Source organism: Chanos chanos, chromosome 16, assembly GCF_902362185.1.
Source record: "Chanos chanos chromosome 16, fChaCha1.1, whole genome shotgun sequence".
NCBI lineage: Eukaryota > Metazoa > Chordata > Actinopteri > Gonorynchiformes > Chanidae > Chanos > Chanos chanos.
The window spans coordinates 13,937,916-13,958,884 of NC_044510.1; the positions used below are offsets into that span (position 1 = coordinate 13,937,916).

The 20,969-nt window shown below is 43.3% G+C and overlaps 3 protein-coding genes and 1 non-coding gene across 5 annotated transcripts; 3 read left to right on the forward strand and 1 right to left on the reverse strand.

Moving 5' to 3' along the window:
* The first annotated feature begins 191 nt into the window (after positions 1–191).
* Positions 192–18,994, forward strand: pgrmc1 (progesterone receptor membrane component 1). 2 transcript variants are annotated; one of them, XM_030793207.1, is made up of 4 exons: positions 192–516; positions 1,298–1,453; positions 3,184–3,313; positions 18,974–18,994. In XM_030793207.1, exons 1-3 carry the CDS (start codon positions 228–230, stop codon positions 3,276–3,278), a joined length of 540 nt encoding a protein of 179 aa, XP_030649067.1. In that variant the 5' UTR covers positions 192–227; the 3' UTR covers positions 3,279–3,313; positions 18,974–18,994. The 2 variants fall into 2 exon arrangements, with proteins under 2 accessions (XP_030649067.1, XP_030649065.1); XM_030793205.1 differs by lacking the exon at positions 18,974–18,994 and having other exon boundaries at positions 193–516; positions 3,184–3,339.
* On the reverse strand, positions 4,942–5,052 carry trnal-caa (transfer RNA leucine (anticodon CAA)). The gene is made up of 2 exons: positions 5,015–5,052; positions 4,942–4,987 (listed from the first exon to the last, which is right to left on the reverse strand). It is a non-coding gene; the product is annotated as a tRNA-Leu (tRNA).
* Positions 5,448–6,737, forward strand: cox7b (cytochrome c oxidase subunit 7B). Its single transcript, XM_030793209.1, has 3 exons — positions 5,448–5,541; positions 6,182–6,306; positions 6,470–6,737. Exons 1-3 carry the CDS (start codon positions 5,505–5,507, stop codon positions 6,542–6,544), a joined length of 237 nt encoding a protein of 78 aa, XP_030649069.1. The 5' UTR covers positions 5,448–5,504; the 3' UTR covers positions 6,545–6,737.
* pgk1 (phosphoglycerate kinase 1) lies at positions 8,095–20,387 on the forward strand. The gene is made up of 11 exons (XM_030793193.1): positions 8,095–8,233; positions 10,574–10,624; positions 10,911–11,066; positions 11,403–11,547; positions 13,385–13,488; positions 14,006–14,125; positions 16,714–16,828; positions 17,213–17,392; positions 17,733–17,910; positions 19,072–19,170; positions 19,596–20,387. Exons 1-11 carry the CDS (start codon positions 8,169–8,171, stop codon positions 19,634–19,636), a joined length of 1,254 nt encoding a protein of 417 aa, XP_030649053.1. The 5' UTR covers positions 8,095–8,168; the 3' UTR covers positions 19,637–20,387.
* Positions 20,388–20,969: the final 582 nt, after the last annotated feature.

Here is a 20,969-nt window from a genome sequence, read left to right on the forward strand (position 1 = left end):
AATAGTTGTATCTTAGCTGTGATGTATTTTCAGGGATAGCATCCTCCCAAAGCTCTAACAGCAAATTTTACAAAACAGTGCTAATACAAATTGAACTACACGCCCCATAAATCAGCCCATGCGCTGATTGGCTCCAAGAAACAATGGTCCATATTTGTCGTGAGTGATTGGTGTGCTGATGCTATCCTCGATTCGACTCATGTTCGCACGCACTAGTAGAAACAAAAATGGCTGAAGAGGAGGTTGTGCAAACTTCTGGCATTTTGCAAGAAATTTTTACTTCGCCCTTAAATTTGAGTTTACTGGGCCTTTGTTTATTTCTGTTGTACAAAATCTTTCGCGGAGACAACCCCGTGGATGTGGGCGAGATCGAAGAGCCGTTGCCGAAACTAAAGAAAAGAGATTTTACTTTGGCAGAGCTGAAGGAGTACGATGGATTGACAAATCCAAGAATTCTCATGGCTGTCAACGGCAAAGTGTTTGATGTAACCAGAGGAAAGAAATTCTATGGCCCAGGTAAGACCCACTGCGTGAAAACATGCTAAAATTGTGCTAAATGCCTCTTCAGATTACGCACGATGTCGCACGCAGTTTGCGGGACAACGGAAAATCACGTATACCTAGGTATTCATGTGACAAGTGACTTGAATATTTAGTGTAGTCCGGAGCAGGGAGGATTTGAATCAAGTTTTACGGTTAATTTTGTTGCTTCAGACTTGTTTGTTAATATTAACGTATATTTCCCTATGTCCTTTGGACCACACCCCTACGTTTTCACTCCTAATGTTACAGAAATCCGGAGGGTGCCGAGCTGTTGTAACCCCTTACCTAGTGCTCGGTATCTTTTAGTCAGACTTCGTCATGCAAGGCTTCCTCACGCCAGATCGTTAGCACGTAATCTTATCTTAAAGAGAAACATTTAACCCATATTGACTGGTGCTGACTGTTTTAACATACAACTTTTGCACGCACTTTCTTTTTGTTTCTTCATCTCTTCTTTCCCACCGCAAAACCTGGTTAGGACTGTTTATCTTTTTGTGAATGAGTAATACAAGAGGGATAAAGGTCATGCTCTGATTTTTGGAAGTCAGAGTTCACGACTACTGAATTGCAATTTTTAAGTGTACGTTTAGAACCTGAAAACAACTAAATGACACTTGTTTCAGATGTTATATCAAAATCTGACTATATCACTATAAAAACTATATCACTATATTCTTGATGGGGGGAAAAATACAGTGGTCACAGGTTAAGATTAGAATTGCGTTTGATGACACTGATTCCTGGTTTGTTGCAGAGGGTCCGTACGGGGTGTTTGCGGGAAGGGACGCCTCCCGAGGTCTGGCCACGTTCTGCCTGGAGAAGGAGGCGCTCAAGGACACGCACGACGACCTGTCGGACCTTAACTCCATGCAGCAGGAGAGCCTGAGCGAGTGGGAGACCCAGTTCACCCGTAAGTAACGGCCCTTCACACACGGAGAACAGCGCATTCTGACCCAAACCCAGATCCAACACCTGCCCCGCCTCCCCTGTCCCGTCCTGTACCGCCCCCTCCCCTCCACCCTGTACCAGCAGTTTGGAACCATGATGCTAAGAAGAGCCAAACAAAACATGGTCTCGAGAAGGAACATTTTTGAAACAGCCACAGTAAAGTTCACCCTCGAAACATTTTAGGAAAGTTAAAAAAAAAAAAAAAGTGTTATGTCACAGACATGGAATTGTCAGGACTTGGTTGTAGTATCACTAATGACTTATAGGGGGCAGTAGAGCTTAGGTTTTGGTTTTAAGGTATTATAGTACAGTTCTCTTGTGACTATACCAGCAAGATAACTGTTATAAATATTATATATTTATATGATGTTTCATCTAATTCACTGACCAGCTGCGAATTTCTACCATTCTTAAGATATCACATAAGTTAATACAACTATGGGTTGTTTCAATAACTGTTACACAAATGTATCACACCCGATTCACATTAAGTTTTAATCATTAATAAGGCAGTACGCTTCATCATAGGCATCTTTTGTCGGGTAGAAAGAGAGAACTTTTCACTTTTATTTTTTTTTTATTTGTAATTTTAACCATTTTTAATTCAGCTCTTCCAGTTGCCCCAGGGGAAGTGGGTCATGGTTGGCAAAGTGCCGTTGAATTGGTGCCAGGTCTAATCTCACACGCTCTACCTACAGCCCTCTGACCTGATCAGGTCTGAATGACGTTTGTTTGTGAAGAACTGGAACAAAGGCCCGTGTGTCAGGTGTCCTTCCACAGGAACGATTAATGGCGCCTGCCGTTTTAGGACGGGGAGATAGAACCAGTGTTGGACTGGGCTTCTCCGATCTAACCTGTGAACGAGTGAGAACAGTCAATATGACACACAATCACTTTTTTCAGTGGTGTGTCTTATTTCCTTAATTGTGCTAAGGGTTGCTGTGAACACAGTCATGAGAAACTGGGGTTCTCTAAGTTTCAAGTTTAAGTTTATTTAAAGCCCAATATCACTGTTTACAGTCTCAACGGGCTTTACAAGCCCACAGGATTACAACAACCAGAGCAGGGTGGCACCCCCTGACTTGATCCTCATAGCGGGCAAGAAAAAACTCCTCAAAAATCCAGATGCTAGGGAAAATAAGGAGAAATCTTGAGAGGGACCTTAGAGAGAGGAGACCCCTTCTAGGCCAGCCAGGTGTGCAATAGGTGCCAACCCAGTGGGCAAATTACAAACAACACAGTGATAATGAAAATGAAAACACAACTAGTAGACAATATGAAGAATGATAAGACAGCATGGGGCTCAGCTGGGGTGGACGACACAGCCACAGCAGCGCAGGAAGCCACGAAGCCGCAGCAGCCATCAGGATGACGATGAAGAGAGAGATGACAGGGAGGGAGAGAGGAAGGGGGGGGGGCACCTAAGAAGAAATTAGCCACATTCAAACCAGACACTCATGCTCGAACAGATGAGCCACAGCCATGCAGGAGATGAGGGAGGGAAGGAGAGCATTATTGGAGTATCAGCACTTAACAAATAAAATAAGGAAAATAATTTTATAGAAGCATGTGCACTACTAAGTGCACTACAGACCACCCCCCCCCTTACTTTTGTGTTGTCTCACGTGGTGATGGCAGTCATGGTTTGTGCGGGACTAATATAAAGTTATCTCATTTATTTCCCTCTCGCAGAGAAGTACGACTACGTCGGAAAACTCCTGAAACCCGGAGAGGAACCCACGGAATACACGGACGACGAGGAAGTCAAGGACAAAAAGAAGGAGTAGAGCGTTCAAGGCTGTGTGTGTGTGTGTGTGTGTGTGAGAGAGAGAGACAGAGAGAGAGAGAGAGAGAGAGAGAGGGAGGGAGGGAGGGAGGGAGGGAGGAAGGGAGGTTAAACAAACACCAAAACATCACGGTACCTCTCTCAGCGGTTGTGTACTCTCGCAGGTGTCAGAATGTTGGTTGACGACCGTCAGTTGTCATTCCTTTTTTCTCTGGATCGTCATCTCAGTAAGCGAGAACCCAATGTTTCATCAGGACTTTAATGAGTCTGAGTCCTAGGATTGTGTCTCCACACTGCAATACAGGGTTTTTTTTTTGACACACGGTAGTATCTTTACGAGCTGCAATAGATCTTACTCTAGTTGGCATTTGTAGTAAAGATAGTGATTGTATTGCTTTTTACTGTCTTTTTATGGGTTTGTTTCATAATTGTGTTAATTTTCGGAACTAACGAGAAAAAACTACAATAATAAGAAGAAAACTACAAAAAAAATAGTATACTACAAATAATTGTGTATGCAGGGTTTTTTTTTTCTTTTTTTTTTTTTGCATTGTAAAATAAGTCAATAAAAATAAAACGCTGTATTCAAGGCCCGAGGGATGGAGGCTGTAAAGGAATGAACCATTCCGTGAGAGAATGTACTCAAATTCTGAAACTGAATCAGAGTGTTTGCTAAAGTGCCTGGATTGTATCAGAGAAATCGTCGTCAGGGAATAAAAAAATACACTACGTTTGTGTGTGTTTGTATTACACTGTCTCACTAGGACATTATTCACCTTATTTGTGTATATCTATCAATCAATCTATCTATCTATCTAATATATATATATATATATACATATATATATATTTGTGTGTGTGTGTGTGTGTGAATAATTCTAAAATTTACACTGAGGTCATTCAAAGCCTGTGCTAAGCTCTTGTTTTCTCTTTTACGTAGAGAAAATTTCTCTTTCATATGGATTTTATAAAGAACTTCAATATTTTTTACTTTGTTGTAGATTTGAACATTTAGATTTACATTAAGTTACTAACAATTATAAGAACAAGTAACAAGTAGAAGAGTCACTTCATTCCTCACCATCTAAAACCATTGCCTTGATGATTAGATGAGAAATTACTGTGTAATTCTGATCTACTGAGGTTTCTTATAGCCAGTTTCAAATTGAGGAAAGATGTCATTTTACTGATGGTTTTGCAGCCATGGGGTGGCATGAAAACTGATTTGTTGTTATGACCATTTAATGGATGGACACAACATATTTGCATGGTTGTCACAGGCTCTAATGTCTGTGTTTACATGGTTGGTTTAGGTGCATGCTTTCATGTACTGCAGCTAATATGCTATGTAGAAGTAAATTTATAGGGCCTGTCATAAAGGGACATATATGACTGTCTTAACAAGCAGTTCTTGGACTTCCCGTGTGTTTCTACCGTACACACAATCTCTGTACATCCTTATGTGTACAGCTTGCATCTCCATGCATTTTTTCACATCTGCAGGTCTGATCCAGGTTAATTCATGATCACATATAACTGTTTCAGCAAGGACGTTTTGGATTACTGTTTATACTGTACACACAAGCTCTATCTGCCTTTAAAAAATTACCCTAATTTTCGCAGTCCCAAAGCTCTAGTTTAGGTTGATTAAGGAAAAAGTTATGTGTCAGAAGTGGGATTCGAACCCACGCCTCCATTCGGAGACCAGAACACCCGTTCATGCGGAAGGTTGTAAGCCTTGAGTCTGGCGCCTTAGACCACTCGGCCATCCTGACACTACGTCTCTACCGAAAAGCGTAATGGTATTTAAAGGCCGTCATATGGTTTTTATGTATAATTGGCACAATACTGCATAGATTATAATTTTATTATAGATGTGTAAACATCTGAAAAACGAAATTTCTCTAAGCGCAATTGGATATATTTGAACGAACTGCAGTATTACACTTGGCATTCATGGTAATAACACACTTCACGGTAACCGTAAAACCATAAACGTATCCATATCTGCTTTTCCTTCTTTCTTTACGACCCTTAGGAGACCGAATACTTTTGCGAAAAAACAAAATAGTTGTTCTCTAAGACAGGTCGAACAAACGCTCACTGGTTAAGTATAAGCACGCATGCGCGCACTATTTCTTTTACGCGTTTCCGCAATTTATTCAGCCATTTTGTTTTAGCCTGTTCAAGGGTATAGACGAACAGCATCAGACAGACAGGAATAAGCATGTACCGATTCGCCAAAGCTGCTTTGAATCTCACTGGTAAGAAGAAGAAACATATGATTAAACTGTTTTCCATTTATTTGCTTCTGACTAACCGGAATCAGACAGTTTTCAGTTAAATGTGACCAACAGCATTTAGTGCTGGTTGTCGGCTAATGTCTACGATGCTAACGTTAGCCAGTTCACCTTAGCCACTTCTGAGTTCTAGGACTAACAATACATTAATAACATATGTACGTTAATCTCTATATTGTAAGCATGACATAACTGTGCATCGACCATAAAGGCATGCGCCCTTACTTTGAACATGGAAAAAATGTTGCAATCTCTCTGAACCCGGAATATGTGTCCTAAGTTAACCTTATGAAGTGTTGGTTGCTAGTACCAGAAGAAATAGAGGAAGTCACCACCTGCTAACTAGAATCTACCTCAGAGAGAAGGGGTTTTACCTGGTAGAACACAATAAAAGTCTTTTGACAGTCTATTTGACAGGCACTTAGTCTTAAACACCCATCCAACTACTGATCTACGTAGAGAGTGCGAGAAATCTGTCACCCATCAGTGTTTCTTTAAACAGTGGTCACAAACATCATGTGAGATTCGCCTGCCATGTGTAGTGTCTTTAATGTCAACAAGATTATGTCCTTGTTTATAATAAATAAATTTGTCTTTCTCTCAGGTCAAGGTGCACGTCAGGTTGCCGTCCGACACGGGTCCTCAGATATCTCCCCCGATTTTCATGCAAAATACGGCACAATGTTGATGGTCGCTGGCGGAGCTTTCTGTGCAGCTGTCTGGGGCTATGTACGAATCCACACGTGCTTTATTTACTGTCTTAACATATGTGTTAAACACACGTTTTTAAAACCTTTTGTGTGTTTTTCCCCCTCTGCGTCTTAATCAATTGATCATATTTTTCCACTATGCGGATGACATTTCTTTGCTTAATGTGTATTTTCTGCTGTAGGTAATCACATCAACCGGAATTTCATGGAATCTGTCTCCCGTGGGCAAGGTACAGCCTAAAGAATGGAAGGAGTAACGGACATGTCGTCTCTCCTCTCTCTCTCTCTCTCTCTCTCTCCTTTTCTTTTTCCTCCATGGGGAAATACCATTAAAAGCATCCTGAGGTTTTCTGTATCAACAGCGGATAAAGTTTCCACCGTAATTGCACCCTGTTGCCACTCAGGCACTGTCTGTAAAACAATGTAATAAAATTACGTTTATAACATGAAGTTGGACTCTTGAGTTTTGTTTTTTGTTTTAATTTTTCCCCTACATTGCTACTTGGCATTTGTTAATTTCTGTGCAGCAGCAGGAGAATGAGGACTTTTCTGTTTTGCTGATAATGTGCTGAGATGGGAACATGTAGATGAGAGGTTGGTTGTTTGTGTCAGATTTTTCAGAGTGAGACTAGTGACTGCCTGGATTTGTTTATGCCTCTCTTGGTGAGAGTCACTGTAGGATGTTTGATTCATATCGACCTGGGGGGGTGTTTTTAAGTACGTGGGTTAGTGATTAACCTGGATAAGTTAACTCAGAGTAAGTAGTAAACCCCCTAATAGAAGAGCCCTATGGCTTCATTTTCCTAGCAGAACAAAGTCAGAAGGCTCTTCTGTTAGGTTTACTACTTACTCTGAGTTAACTTGTCTGGGTTAGTCACTAAGCCACGTACTTGGAATACTCCCTTTGGTGTTAAATCCAACGCTTTTTTAAAATACCTGATTCTACAATTCAAAGAGTTTTCTAGAATATTTAATAGCTGAGTCACTTACATGTGTATTGGATTGAATCCAGTGCTATGAATCCCAGTGCTGCGTTTATAAGATGCGAGTCCACGTAGTGGTTGTCTGAGGTTTATAATGTGCAGGCATTTCAATGAGGTTTGCATATAATTGTTTCAACCAAGTGCTTCACACAGTCATTTCCTGCACGATTTTACGCGATATTCCGCACATGAGTGTGGATCTGTAGTTGTAATAATCAATTTAGCCATGAGGTGGCCCTGTTGTGCACAACAAAATCCTACATTGAGTACGTGCCTGTAGTCATCACGCTTCTCGACCAGTGAGAGGCAGTGTGTGACATCATTATGACATTCTTTTACCGTCAGGATACGCTGGGATTGCCTATGGTGCACAAATATACCAGTATACAAGTTTAAGACAGTTTTAAAAAAAATATTTGGAGCAGCACTTAAACCTCCCGGCAGCTAAACCTACCCATCTGCGCTGTTTCAGTGGTACCACACAAACTGGTTATCAGCTGCTTGATCGCTGAACTAGTGTCGAACACCAGCCTTAGGAGTTAATTACAGCAGACTGTTCACGCGTCTCTACGGACACGGTTGTGATCTGTTTCTTATTTTACCAATTCAGAGCACGGTTCTGTCTTGACTAGAGTACACGGGATGTTCTCCGGTTTCCTCTATTAAAGTCGTTAGCGTAAAAGTCTTTACTGACATAACTAATACCCAATGACCGTTCAGAAAACCCTGTGCCCACACGGCTCTTGTGCAATAAACGTTGAGTAAGCGAGAGAAGAACCGCCCATCCGAAGTGCCTCTCCGTTGCGCTAAGGTCATTCTCATTCGGGAACTGCCCAGCATCGGGATTCAAAGGCAAGGAGCAGACTAGCAGCGGAACAAGTCCTAATCAACATCCAGAATGTCTCTGTCAAATAAACTCACTTTGGACAAGGTGGACGTGAAAGGCAAACGCGTCATCATGAGGTGAGAGTGACCTCAAGTAATGTAGGAATTGCTTTTAGCGTGCAACGTTGAGATGGCGTTCACAATGACAGAATGAAAATGAATGCGTATTTCTAGTTGACCAACTTTCTGTTATACCTATACCTAGACAATATGAAATTTCGTACTGAGGGAGATAAAGATTCGATGCAGCATCTTGTAAAACGATTGGCCTCATTCCATGTGACATTACAGCGACAGGAAGTGTGGAGCTGTCACCGCTCACGTTACACCGCGACATGCTGTGCATAAGTTAGAATTCGCAGTGGATGCAAACCTTTCTGGGCGGTTTTCAGATTATTATATCGATTTTATCTTGGAACAAGAAATATGTATTTCTAGATTGACATTTTTATCATTTTATGAACGGTCATCGTAAGTTGTTGTGAACAGGCCGGTACTTCACGTGAGCTTGGTGAAAATGTAGTGTTAACGCATTCTTACAGGTGTCAGGTATGCGTAAATTCCTCCGAAATTCATATCTACCTCGCAAAAAATAAAACGCATCCCAAAACTTCAATATGCTTTTAGGAGAAATATCTGTCTTTTATTAAAAGAGCATTTACCAGTGCTATGACGTTTCGGATGATATTGGTTATGCTTCCTGTACATTCCACCGGCTTGTTTTAACTTGTTCTGTGCAAGTACTATACGTCTTGATATAATGAACCAAAGTTTACATTTCATACCAATGGAGAAAGAAAGAAATCGACAAAAGGGAAGTAACATCCTTCTCTGAGAGGGCGTAATTAAGCGGTTTGGGTTCCCGTGGAAATATTTAGCCACAGAGGGAGTTAGGCGTTTCGAGTTGCTATGGAATTGATGTTACACCTTGACAGCATCCGATTAGTAGCCCAACGTTTTCGCGCTTTTCACGCTGGCGTCATTCATATTATCTGTTCGTATTCTGAAAATTTACCACTGAGTCTGTACGGAGGCCATTTTGCACAGCCTTAAACGCTGAATCCACGTAGGATCTCACGTATTGCCGTGCGATGCTAACATGCACCTAGTAAGCTATGCCCTTTCAATCATGTTTTCCTCTTTGGACATAATAGAGGCCCGTTTGTCGTGTATATCAGCCCTGATTCTGTTGACTAAATATAGTCTCTGCTTCCTTAAAGGTGCTACCGAATTAGATGTTAAATTATCAAGAAAAAAAGGTATCAGAAGAGTGGGTTTGGGTTATGTAATATACAGTACTGTATCTCACACACAGGCTCGTGCGAACGTGCTGCATCGTGTGTGCGCTCGTCTGGTGTGTAGTGTGAGAGTCAGCGATGACACATATAACGGGACTGCCCTTCTCCTGTATCCCTCTGTCCCATGCGGATTAATTATACTAGCTTCTCTGAACGGATAGGTCTTGTCACGCTCACTCGACCTGTCAATCAGTAACGGTCTAAAAGTAATACATGAGAGGGCAGGACTCTGACCCTCTGATTTAAGTGGCTATTGTTTGTGTGAAAATAACCCGCAATAGGACGGATTGCATCAGTAGTGCTGTCATGACGCGCGGGGAAGTACACCGAGTACTATACCGCGCTTGCTTAAAGCTAGCGTTTTCTTTACGGTGTCAAAACACAGGTAGACTGTTCGACCATATTATGTCAATGATGCTATTTTTTATTCGTTACTTTGATTACCTCCCGACCGTGTGGAACTGCGATTGCGTGTTGTCCGTCTCAAAGTAATGATCCAATGACTGCGTAGCTAAAGGCATTTTTCCCTTGTGTATTTCAGCAAGTGATCAATGAACAGAGAAATGGATGGATGCAGACATAACATTAATAACATGTGGAAAATCACTGAAGGTCCTCTAGACCAAAAGTGCCCAAATCAGTCCCCAAAGTTTGGTTTTCATATCTCTCCATCACTGAATGCTGCTTAGCAGAGGAAGGCAGACAGACAGACAGAGAGAGAGATAGATAGATAGATAGATATCTCTAATAAAAAAAGCAGGAAGACTTTACCCCTCTAGTGTTAGATTTGGGCATCCCAGTCCTACGCTATAATCTGGACTCAAGGGAAATCGATACACTGCTGTATGGCATGTGGTTAACACCTCTAAAGAACAAGTGAAGTTTTTTGCGAACAGTCATGCACACAGTCTTTGACTGTGTTCTTTGTTATTTCAGTCAGTGGGGTCTCCATTTCGTTTTGTAGACTCACTGAATTAGTCACAGGAAAGGACAAAAATGACTGATAATGGGGGTTTTTTTTTGGTGTGGGGGGGGGGGGGGGTGCTAGAGAACCATAGTGTCTACCAAGTTACACATTTTCTGCTTCTGTGTATTAAATTTAAACATTTCTCTGTCACAGAGTGGACTTCAATGTGCCCATGAAAGATAAGACAATCACCAACAACCAGAGGTAAGTGTGTATATATGTAAATGTTCATTTATTGGTGTATTTGTCATTTGCTTAACTTATTTCAGTATAGTCTCAGCAATACCTAATAACTCTACATCTGCTTCACAACCATCCCTTGCATATTGTGAGAGAGACTAAGTCAACGTGTTGGTTGAACACCAGTGTTGAGATGATCTAGTTTAAGGATATGTTGTTAGCTTTTGGCTTTTGCAAGAAAAATAGGGTGTCTTGGGCCCATACAAGCCCAAACTCAACGACAGTGTGGCGTGTCTGTGTTTTCATTCAGGATCAAGGCCGCTGTTCCATCCATCAAACACTGTTTGGATCATGGAGCCAAAGCCGTGGTCCTCATGAGCCATCTGGGCCGACCTGACGGACACCCCATGCCCGACAAATACTCCCTGGAGCCCGTGGCCCACGAGCTGAAAAGCCTTCTGGGAAAGTGAGTTCGCTTCGTATGACTGGGCACCTGACGCATGAGTCATCGCATGTCGGAACCGCATATCAGACTGGTTTTTGTTTGAGTGGAACCTAGCAGAACTGAGCGTTAGCTGATTGCTGGGAAGTTTCGGGGGGTTGTATGTGGTCTCTGCTTACTGGCGGCAGTTACAGCGAAAAGAAATTTACCGACAGCGCCAAGGCACTTAAGTTTGGCTAGGACAGTCTTACGATACACGACTCCTCTGTCAAAAATACAGGTGTTCTCTTTGACAAATCTTGCTCTTCACACGCTGCTCCCTCGATACAGCTGAGGAATACGTTTATCTGTGTTCCGCAGGGATGTTCACTTCCTGAAGGACTGCGTGGGTCCGGACGTTGAGAAGGCATGCGCTGATCCCGCTGCTGGTTCTGTCATCCTGCTGGAGAACCTGCGGTTCCACGTAGCAGAGGAGGGCAAGGGCAAAGATGCCTCTGGAAACAAGGTGAGCGTCATAGCAACGGCTGAGTGGAGCAACAGTGACTCAGCAGAAAAATGCTGCGTCACTGTTCAGTGGTCTTTGACAAAGCAGCCTTCCAGGCCTTATTTAGACACCTGAAAATGAGTGAAGTATTAGGTCTAGAAATGCTTAAAAAGATGACGACTTTTAATAAGTTACATGCTTCTCACAAGGTAAGGTGCCCACAACATTTTCCTAAGTCCTTTTTGGTTATTGTACTCGAGAATTTCAAGAACTTTCCATAGTCCTGTTCGTTTACTGTATTCAAGAACAGTCCTATATGGTCACCAAAAAAACCCCATAGACTAACATTCAATAAATGTATGACCACCTGGTGTGCAATGGTTAGTGACCTATGTGCTATGCCACCATTAGAGTTTCTTCTCTTAAGGTTTTTTTACTGTTATGACAAACTGAAGCCCTGTACAGCAGAGAGCAGATTCACTCCGCACAGGAAAAATACACAGTGGCAAGCGTTTAGGACCACACAAGCAACGATCAGCAGATCTCTTAAAAAAAAAAAAAAAAAAAAAAACCCCACTGATATTTAGGATTGAAGACTAAAATTAGTCCTCTCCTCTTGAAAGTCTCCAAATGCAATTTTGTCTAAGACATGGTGCTTTCCTTGTCTCTCCAGCCAGTCCTGTTACTGGCCCCCGACAGCCTCTCTCTCTCTCTCTCTCTCTCTCTCTCTCTCTCTCTCTCTCTCTCTCTGTCACTCTCAAAGGTCAGAGGTTATTCTCACTGTACCATATTGGCTAGGGCGTGTAGAGGTGACCTCGTGACATTTAGTGGAAAGGGTTTGCAGGGGTGTCCGCCTGGTCGTGTTGCTTTTCTTGTCCTCTGAGCCCTGGTTGGAATGCTGGCTGTGGAAGGGAACAGATTTGGTAGGGCCGAGAGGGACAGGGGTGGAGCAGTAAGGAGGTGTCAGTTTGAGACACACTTCTAGCGTATTAACCTTTGCGACGCGCCGTCAAGAGAGGAGACGGACTCGACGGACGAGAACCTGACATTTCACGGGCTCTGTCACGACCTTTCTCCCTCGTCGGGTTCAAGAGTCGTGAACTTTGCAAACTTAAATACAGAGGCAAGCTGATCTGGGCAGCCTGCGGGTGGAGGATGGGTGGTTGATTCGCTCCTCCACCTGTATCTTATCATTCACAGCCGACAGGGATTTTATTGTCTCATCTACCATCTGTGCGTCGAGTTTATTTTGGAGATTCGGGGAGAATTGGGGGTTAAAGGAGCATCTGAAGTGTTTTGAATGACCAAATCGTTATAGATGGTCCTTTTACCTTGTGTCCTGTTTCTACAGAAGTTAATTAAAGCTCTCAGGGGCAAGTGTGTTTAAGCACCACCAAGCAAACATCACACATTTGTCTACAGGGGTTTCATCTTCAACTCCCATTTGTCCTGTTAATTAAGAGAACAAGGTTATGAAGAAAGGGAACACTGCAGACAATTGGGACAAGGCCCAATCATTCCCATACTTATTTAACCTAGGTCTGCACTTGACCCCATCGTGAGCAGACTGCTAGTGTGTGCGGTTGGTGTTTTTAGACTTTAAAGGTTTATTTAGAGTTTTTAAAGGTTGAACACTTAAGCATAAATAAGGGAGTGTTAATAAATTACCCTCTTTTGTGACAGAGAACAGCGATAGCCAGCCACAGCAAATGTTTAACCAAACTGTCTGTTTTTGGTTCGAGGTATATACGGTTTCAAACCTGAAGTCGGTTGACTTGAGTCTTAAGTGTTGGCATACATATTTGAATAACGTCGGTTGTTTTTTTGTTTTGTTGTTTTTTTTCCTCCTCTCTTCCAGACCAAAGCCACTCAGGAGCAGATTGATACCTTCAGAGCATCTCTGTCTAAACTGGGTGACATCTATGTCAACGATGCTTTCGGAACAGCCCACAGAGCTCACAGGTGAGGTTTGGCCGTCGTCTCTGCACCGAAGGGCAGCCCAAGGACACTGTCAACACGGGCTGCCCTTCACCTCAAGGTCAAAGAAGGACATGCATCTGCACCAAGGGCTCTGCATGTGCTGGACTTTACTGGTGTGGTGAATGGACAGAATGCTGAAATTGTGTTTAAAATCAGATTAAAAAAAAAAGATAAATAAGCAGTTACACAAACTTATTATCTGAAACTTGATCCATGTGCTGTGTTAAAAGAGAATGTGGACGGTCTAATATGTTAGACAGAAGTAACTGGCCAGCACACTTGATGAAAATCCAGAAAAGGTTAGCAGCTGTTAGCAGAGTTACCTGTAGTTTGTGCAGTTCGCATTAATTCTGAAATAGCTGACTTGCTGTAGGTAATTAGCATAGTATAACTGGTTCACTAGAGTATTGAGTACATTGTTCATGTAAACTTTGTATTAAGATTTCTCTCTCTCTCTCTCTCTGTCTCTCTCTCTTTCTCTCTCTCTCTGGGTCTCCAGCTCTATGGTTGGTGTTAACCTTCCCCAGAAGGCTGCAGGTTTCCTGATGAAGAAGGAGCTGGATTACTTTGCCATGGCCCTGGAGAAACCACAGAGGCCTTTCCTGGCCATCCTCGGAGGGTGAGCGATTCGGGACATGCACACACACACACACGCATACACACACACACACGCACACACTCACACCACACCACACACACACACACACACACACCACGCACACGCGCACAATCCATTTCTTCCTCTTCTTCATTTTCCACACTCTTACTGATATTCACTATGAAACGAGACAGAAGTAATCCCAAACTGGACAAGAAAACATTGTGGTTTTAGAGCCTTGTTCAGTGAATGTGTCTGTTAAGGCGTGTGGCACTCTGTCGGCTCACACACACACACACACTCACACACTGCCTGCCTCAGGACTTTTTTATCACGGGTTTTCTAAGGCTCATTTCACAACCTCAAATCATTGTTCCCACTGCCCCTTAGCAACGGCTCTGAGAGATAAGATTAAAGCTTTTGAGCTCCTTCTTAGCGGTCAAGGTTTATTTGTTGTTGTTTTTGATTTTTTTTTTTTTTTTCTTTGGAACATTCCTCGGTTTGTTAAGCAGACCTGACTGAAATAAGTATCTAAGGCATTTGAACGACTGGCCTCTCTCCCAGTCTCCTCCCCAGTTAACTGGATAAATTTCTGTTTTGTTGAGGACTCTTGTGCGCTGCATTCTTGTGTTTGGTGCTGCTTCAACACGCTCAGTCCTGTTAGAGATTGAGTATCTGAGTATCTGTAGTGGAAAAGGACACAAGGTGAAAGGAGACACGTAAGGGTATTGGGACAGGGCCCAGTCAGTCAGATACTTTTCTGAGGCAGACCTGTTGCTCGACAGTTTGTTCAGAAGCACGGCTGTCATAGAAAAGCTGTTCTAAGACAGTGTATAAGCGAAACTGTGTTCTCCTCTCTCTCTCTCACACACACACGCACACACACACACACACTCAGAGAAGGCCCCGTGGTGCCAGACCAGGAATAGACTGTCCAGTCTGGTTACATAACTCCACAGCAAGATTGTACTGTTCCTACTGTACTAATGTGTCTACTACCAAAGCCCCAACACAGTGTCTGAGACCTGACTCTGTATTCAGAAAAACTCCCTCTAATCGTTATTCCAACAGCTTAGAGCGAATGTTTCTCTAAATGTGGGTGGGGCAGTTTCTCTAAATTTTGGGCGGGGCAGTTTCTGTAAATGTGGGCGGGGCAGCCGTGGCCTAATGGTTAGAGAGGCGGGCTTGCAACCGGAGGGTCGTCGGTTCAATCTCCGGGACGGGGCAGGAAAAATGTGGGCAGTGGGAAAAATGTGGGACAACATTCCCATGGGCAACATCCACGGCTGAAGTGCCCTGTGACAAGGCACTTTACCCCCAACGCCCCCCCCCCCAGGCGCAGGCGTGCTGCCCACTGCTCCTGCTCCTGGTGTGTGTGTGTGCTCACTACTGGTGTGTAAATAATGGGTTAAATGCAGTGGTTAAATTCACTACTCGCTGCTCACCGTGTGTGTGTGATCTCAGAGATTCTAAATTCTAAAATACTTACATGTATATTTAGTGTTTTTTCTCCTTTTTTTTTTGGTTTTTGTTTTTTTAAAAAATCCTGCGTGTGTGATAACGGTGCCTGCTATTACGGCTCATTCATCTGGTTCTGCAGCGTCATTGATCGGTTGCTTAGCGACCAATCTGCCAATGAGGAGGCAGGAAAAGGCCACAGCCCCCCATATACGTACATAGACACCACGCAAGAGTGCAGGGCTGCATCCATATCCTTTAGCAGCTGGTCTCTAATTGGCTGAACATTGCAACAAATGTATTGCAGGAAGCCACATGTATTGCGTAAATGAAATACTGTTTTTTTCATGCTGACATAAGCAGTGTCAGAGTTCAGGGATGTAGTATTGTGCAATCTCTCTCTCTCTCTCTCTCTCTCTCGCGCTCGCGCTCTCTCTCTCAGATACACACATGCACCCACCCACACAGAGACTGATCACACTTTCTCACACACACTGTCTCTCCCTCTCTCTCTCTCTGTCTCTCTCTCTCTCTCTCTCTCTCTCTCTCTCTCACTCTGCGGTGGCTATCTCTAACGTGCAGTGATTACCTCAGGCAGTCTGCAGCGCTGGCTCCAGGTTGTTGACAAAGTCTATTGAGATGACAGGGTCACTGATAAGCCTTCTAACAATGCGGACAACAGTGACAGGATTTTACCGTTAACCCAAAGTGACTTAACATCCCAAAGCCTCATGTGAAACAGGAAAAGAAAAGCTACATTTATGTTACTGCTAACTCTACACAGCCTGGTGCGCTGTTTATCCTTCATCTGGTTAAGAGACAGATAGGCGTATTTAGAATTGTCTTTGGTTCGTTCATGCATTTATTAAACAATTACTAGTGCTTAATTTACATACATTCATTTAGCGACGTAGAGGGACAGCTGCCCAAGGTCACACGCTTCCGGAGCAAAGTTGGAATTAAAGTTGGAGTTTGAAACCCATTCCGTTCTGTGTGTTATGTGCCGTCTTCTTTGGCCACTTCATCCTCTTCCTCCACAATGTCACATCTGCCACAACAAGCCACATTCCGTCACCATGCGGAGCTTTAGAGTGAACGGGAGAGGCGCGTCGTGACTGTCGTGTGCTCAGGTGTCCTTTTGACCTTCACAGGGCCAAGGTCAAGGACAAGATTCAGCTGATCAACAACATGCTGGACAAAGTGAACGAGATGATCATCGGAGGTGGAATGGCCTTCACTTTCCTCAAGGTCCTCAAGAACATGGAGGTAAGGAGAGAGAGAGAGAGAGAGAGAGAGAGAGCGCGAAAGAGGAAGAGAACGAATCGATGATGTGTTGGCATCAGTTTTATATAAATCCACATAACAAAATGACACTGCTGTTCTGTCAGTTTATCATTTTCATCCTACCTATAGTTGTCAGTACTTTATTCTCTTACTTCCTTCTACTTTTCTAACGCTTGTATCTGGTCTACTACTGAACTCAGCGGTGGCACTTAAACAACAGACAGTTCCTTAATGGCTACGTGCTTGGTTTGTTTTCTGCCTGTCTTAGAGGCCTGCTATGGATGAAAGCATCTGCTGAATGAAGACATGTAAATGTCAATTATTGTCTGTTTGTTTGTTTGTTTTTTTTTAAATTGTGTTGTGTAGATTGGCACTTCTCTGTATGATGAAGAGGGAGCCAAAATCGTGAAGGACCTGATGGCCAAGGCGGAGAAAAACGGCGTGAAAATCAACCTGCCCGTCGACTTCGTCACCGCCGACAAGTTTGACGAGCACGCCAAGACGGGAACGGCCACCGTCGCCGCTGGCATTCCGGCCGGGTGGATGGTGATTAAATTTTTAAGCTCTATTTAGTCAATAAAAGAACAAACAGACTCGATGAAATATAAGGTTGTATCTCGTATCACTCATAATTTAAAGAGTAAATTTCATTCAGTTCAGCTCGCATTTTCTCTTCGTTAAATACTAAAAAATCTCTCTCTCCCTCTCTCTCTCTCTCTCTCTCTCTCTCTCTCTCTCTCTCTCTCTCTCTCTCTCTGTCTCTCTCTCTCTCTCTCTCTCTCTCTCTGTCTCTCTCTCTCTCTCTCTCTCTCTCTCTCTCTGTCTCTCTCTCTCTCTCTCTCTCTCTGTCTCTCTCTCTCTCTCTCTGTCTCTCTCTCTCTCTCAGGGTCTGGACTGTGGGCCAGAGAGCTCTAAGCACTTCGCTGAGGCCGTCGGACGCGCCAAGCAGATTGTGTGGAACGGGCCCGTGGGCGTGTTCGAGTGGGACAACTTCGCTAAAGGAACCAAGAACCTGATGGACAAGGTCGTGGAGGTCACTAAGGGCGGCTGCATCACCATCATTGGTTAGTAAAGGGAAAGAAGTCCCGGTCAGTTTCTCCCCTGTCTGTGTAAATCTGGGTTCGGTTTGGCCTCTCCTGTTATAATACAGGAAATATGATTTCGGCATCCTCAGATCAGCTGGGTTATGTTCATTATTTAATATTTGAAACAGGCGTTTTTCAAATCTGGATCTGGGGGGCCAGAATCCTGCAGGTTTTTGCCTTTGACTCGTGTTTATTTTTTTACCTGGGACACCTTTGCGTGCCATTTTCAGCCAGTCAGGGACCACAGTGTTCTTTGTGTTTTGTTGTTATGGAAACCATGAGCACCACAGATGTCCTGGGGTAAATCTGAGAAACTCTGATTAAGAACAGTGCAGGACAGAGTGAGGAATGTTTGATTCATTTTGAACTTTTATGTGAATTTTCTTTGCTTCCCATTCCTGCTCCTGCTGTTTGTAAAGACATCTTTTGTTTGTTTGTTTTTTAATTCCTCTTGTAATATAGGTCAGTTTTTTTGGATTTTTTTCACACTGCTCAGTTTATAAAACTAACTTTGCAGTCTGAAGCCATGAAACAACCACTTTGTGTATTTATGCTACTGACCACTAGGTGGCGCAAAGGTTCAGCTGCATTTTTGTGCCCATTTGGTTGTAACTGAGAGAGCTAGAAGGCTCTGATATTTCAAAATATGGCGACCATACACGCAATCTGTGACATTTAAGTCGCAGATAAACATCCTGTGTTCTCCTTATGTAAAGAAATGATTTGAAAACTATCCTTATTTTGGGAGGATGGGTCGGGGGGGGGGGGGGGGGGGGGGGGGGGGTTCGACTGTTGACTCACTGTTATCCAAACAATTGAACACTGTTACAAAAACAAACCCAAAAACAAAAAAGAAACATTGTTAAGTCAACCGTATTTTACTTCTTGGCCAGAGAATTGGCTGATGGGAAAAGAATGATTGTACAATGCAAATACTGACAGTGTCGCTACTTAGTAACAGGTAACCGTTATGCAGATACCAGTTAAACTAACTCTGTTTGACTCGACGGTTAAACACTGGCTGTAAAGATACGGCTAACTCCTGTGTGTGTGTGTGTGTGTGTGTATGTGTGGCGTGCGTATGTATGTGCGCGCGCGCGTGTGTGTGTATCTCACGCATTTGTCTCGTGTTAACCCCAGGTGGCGGTGACACGGCGACCTGCTGTGCCAAGTGGAACACAGAGGACAAGGTCAGCCATGTGAGCACTGGGGGCGGAGCCAGCCTGGAGCTGCTGGAGGGTAAGCACGACATCACTTCCTGTTCCAGCTGATAAGGAGTTCTGTGTTCCGTCTGTTCGCGGCGTCCCTTTGATGTTTTGAAACACAGACACAACAAAAAGCAAAGTTACCAAACAATTCACACACCCACCAAACGCAGCACCAACACTCTACCACCTTAAGTAATACGTTGTTACGATTCTGGAACCATTAATAACGGTCAATGGACTATGCTCCCCGGTTTAGGATTTGAACTTTGGAGATGTTATAACCTTGGTCTGTAAGCTGGTGTTGTTTAACACCATCCGGTCCATATGTAGGGCAAAGAGGAAGATGGAATGTTACTGAAGGAAGGGCAGACTGCTTTAGGCCTTCAGAGATGAGGATCAGTGTGTTAGGGTTTTGGCCTGATCAGCTTTTTTTTTTTTTTCCCCCTCTGCCTGCAGGTAAAGTGTTACCTGGAGTGGACGCCCTGAGCAACGCATAAACGCGCGGACAGATCGTGATCTCTACCTTAACGAAGCTTTCACTCTGTCTCTCACCGCTCTCGTCTGAAACTGTCACCTACGCGCAGACGCAAATGACGAATGCCCCTTTCTCTCCCTCTCTGTCTCCCTCTCTGCCATACAGACAGAACGCTGAACCCGGGGGGGGGGGGCGGGTGTCGCTCTCTCTGTCGCTCTACCTTCACCTAGAGTTCCTCCATTTTGTGTTCTCCTTGTCTTGTGTTAACTCACAAAATGAAAGTACTTAATAAACCAGTGCACTTACTCAACTCATCTGCTGCAGGTGACGCTAGCATCCACAGCTGTTACGTGATTTTGGCTTTTTCCTTTCTTTCTTTTTTTTCTTTTTTTTTTTGGAGGTGGGGAGGGGGGGGTTTGTCATTTGTTGTCACCCAGCGAAAACATCTTAGAGCGTATGTTTGTTAACGCAATTAGAGTCTGACAGGGTGTGTGCGTTCTGTTAAACGTGAAACGTGTCGTGTGCTGTAACTCTGTAGAGTTTATATTTTGTATTCGTTGCCTCCTCAACTAATGTTGGACATACTTTATGTAACTGTAAACCCTTCTTCCTTCACCCTGCCATGCTACCTTAGTAACGCACTTCCTACGGCTTGTAAGATAGTTGTTCCCTGGAACGGGCTGCACTGAGGAGTTGACCTGCGCTAGTGAAGCCAGGCAGATTCTCATGACAAAGGAAAAAATAAATATATAAATAAACAAACTGTTTGTTTTCTGCTCATTCTCAAATTTGTGGAATGTTTGAATATTGTGTTTTTGTTCTTCATATCTAAAGTTTAATGTCCTGTTTTTTGTTTTTGTTTTGTTTTTCTAGTCCATGCTGTAATAAAACTAAACTAAATATTATTTCACAAGCCACAATTTGATGGTCTGTACAGTAAGACTGAAACGAAAATGCTCTAGAATGACGTCTGCTACTTGTTATTTGCAGTAAAATAAAATGCGACGGGCGATAAAGATCGACGACAAAGCTCGCCATTTTTCAGGATTTTTGCCGGCCACTTCTTTTGTGAAATAAGCAATGTTTGGAGACCAGAAGTATTGGGGCTTGCTGTGGACCGTTATTTTTTGGAGAGTTGTTGGCCGTTTTTTTTAGCGGACTACAATTCCTACAATGCATTGTGATGTTTACGCAGACTCCTCCCTTACCTGATAGGTGCGCATCTGCTCTTGGACAACACCTTTTGCTTCCAAACAACAACAGAGCGAAAAGTTAATCTACTGTTAATACAATCACGAGAGGTGAGATTTTATGTCGTTATTCTCTAGATTTACGTAATGGTTAAAGTATTGCGA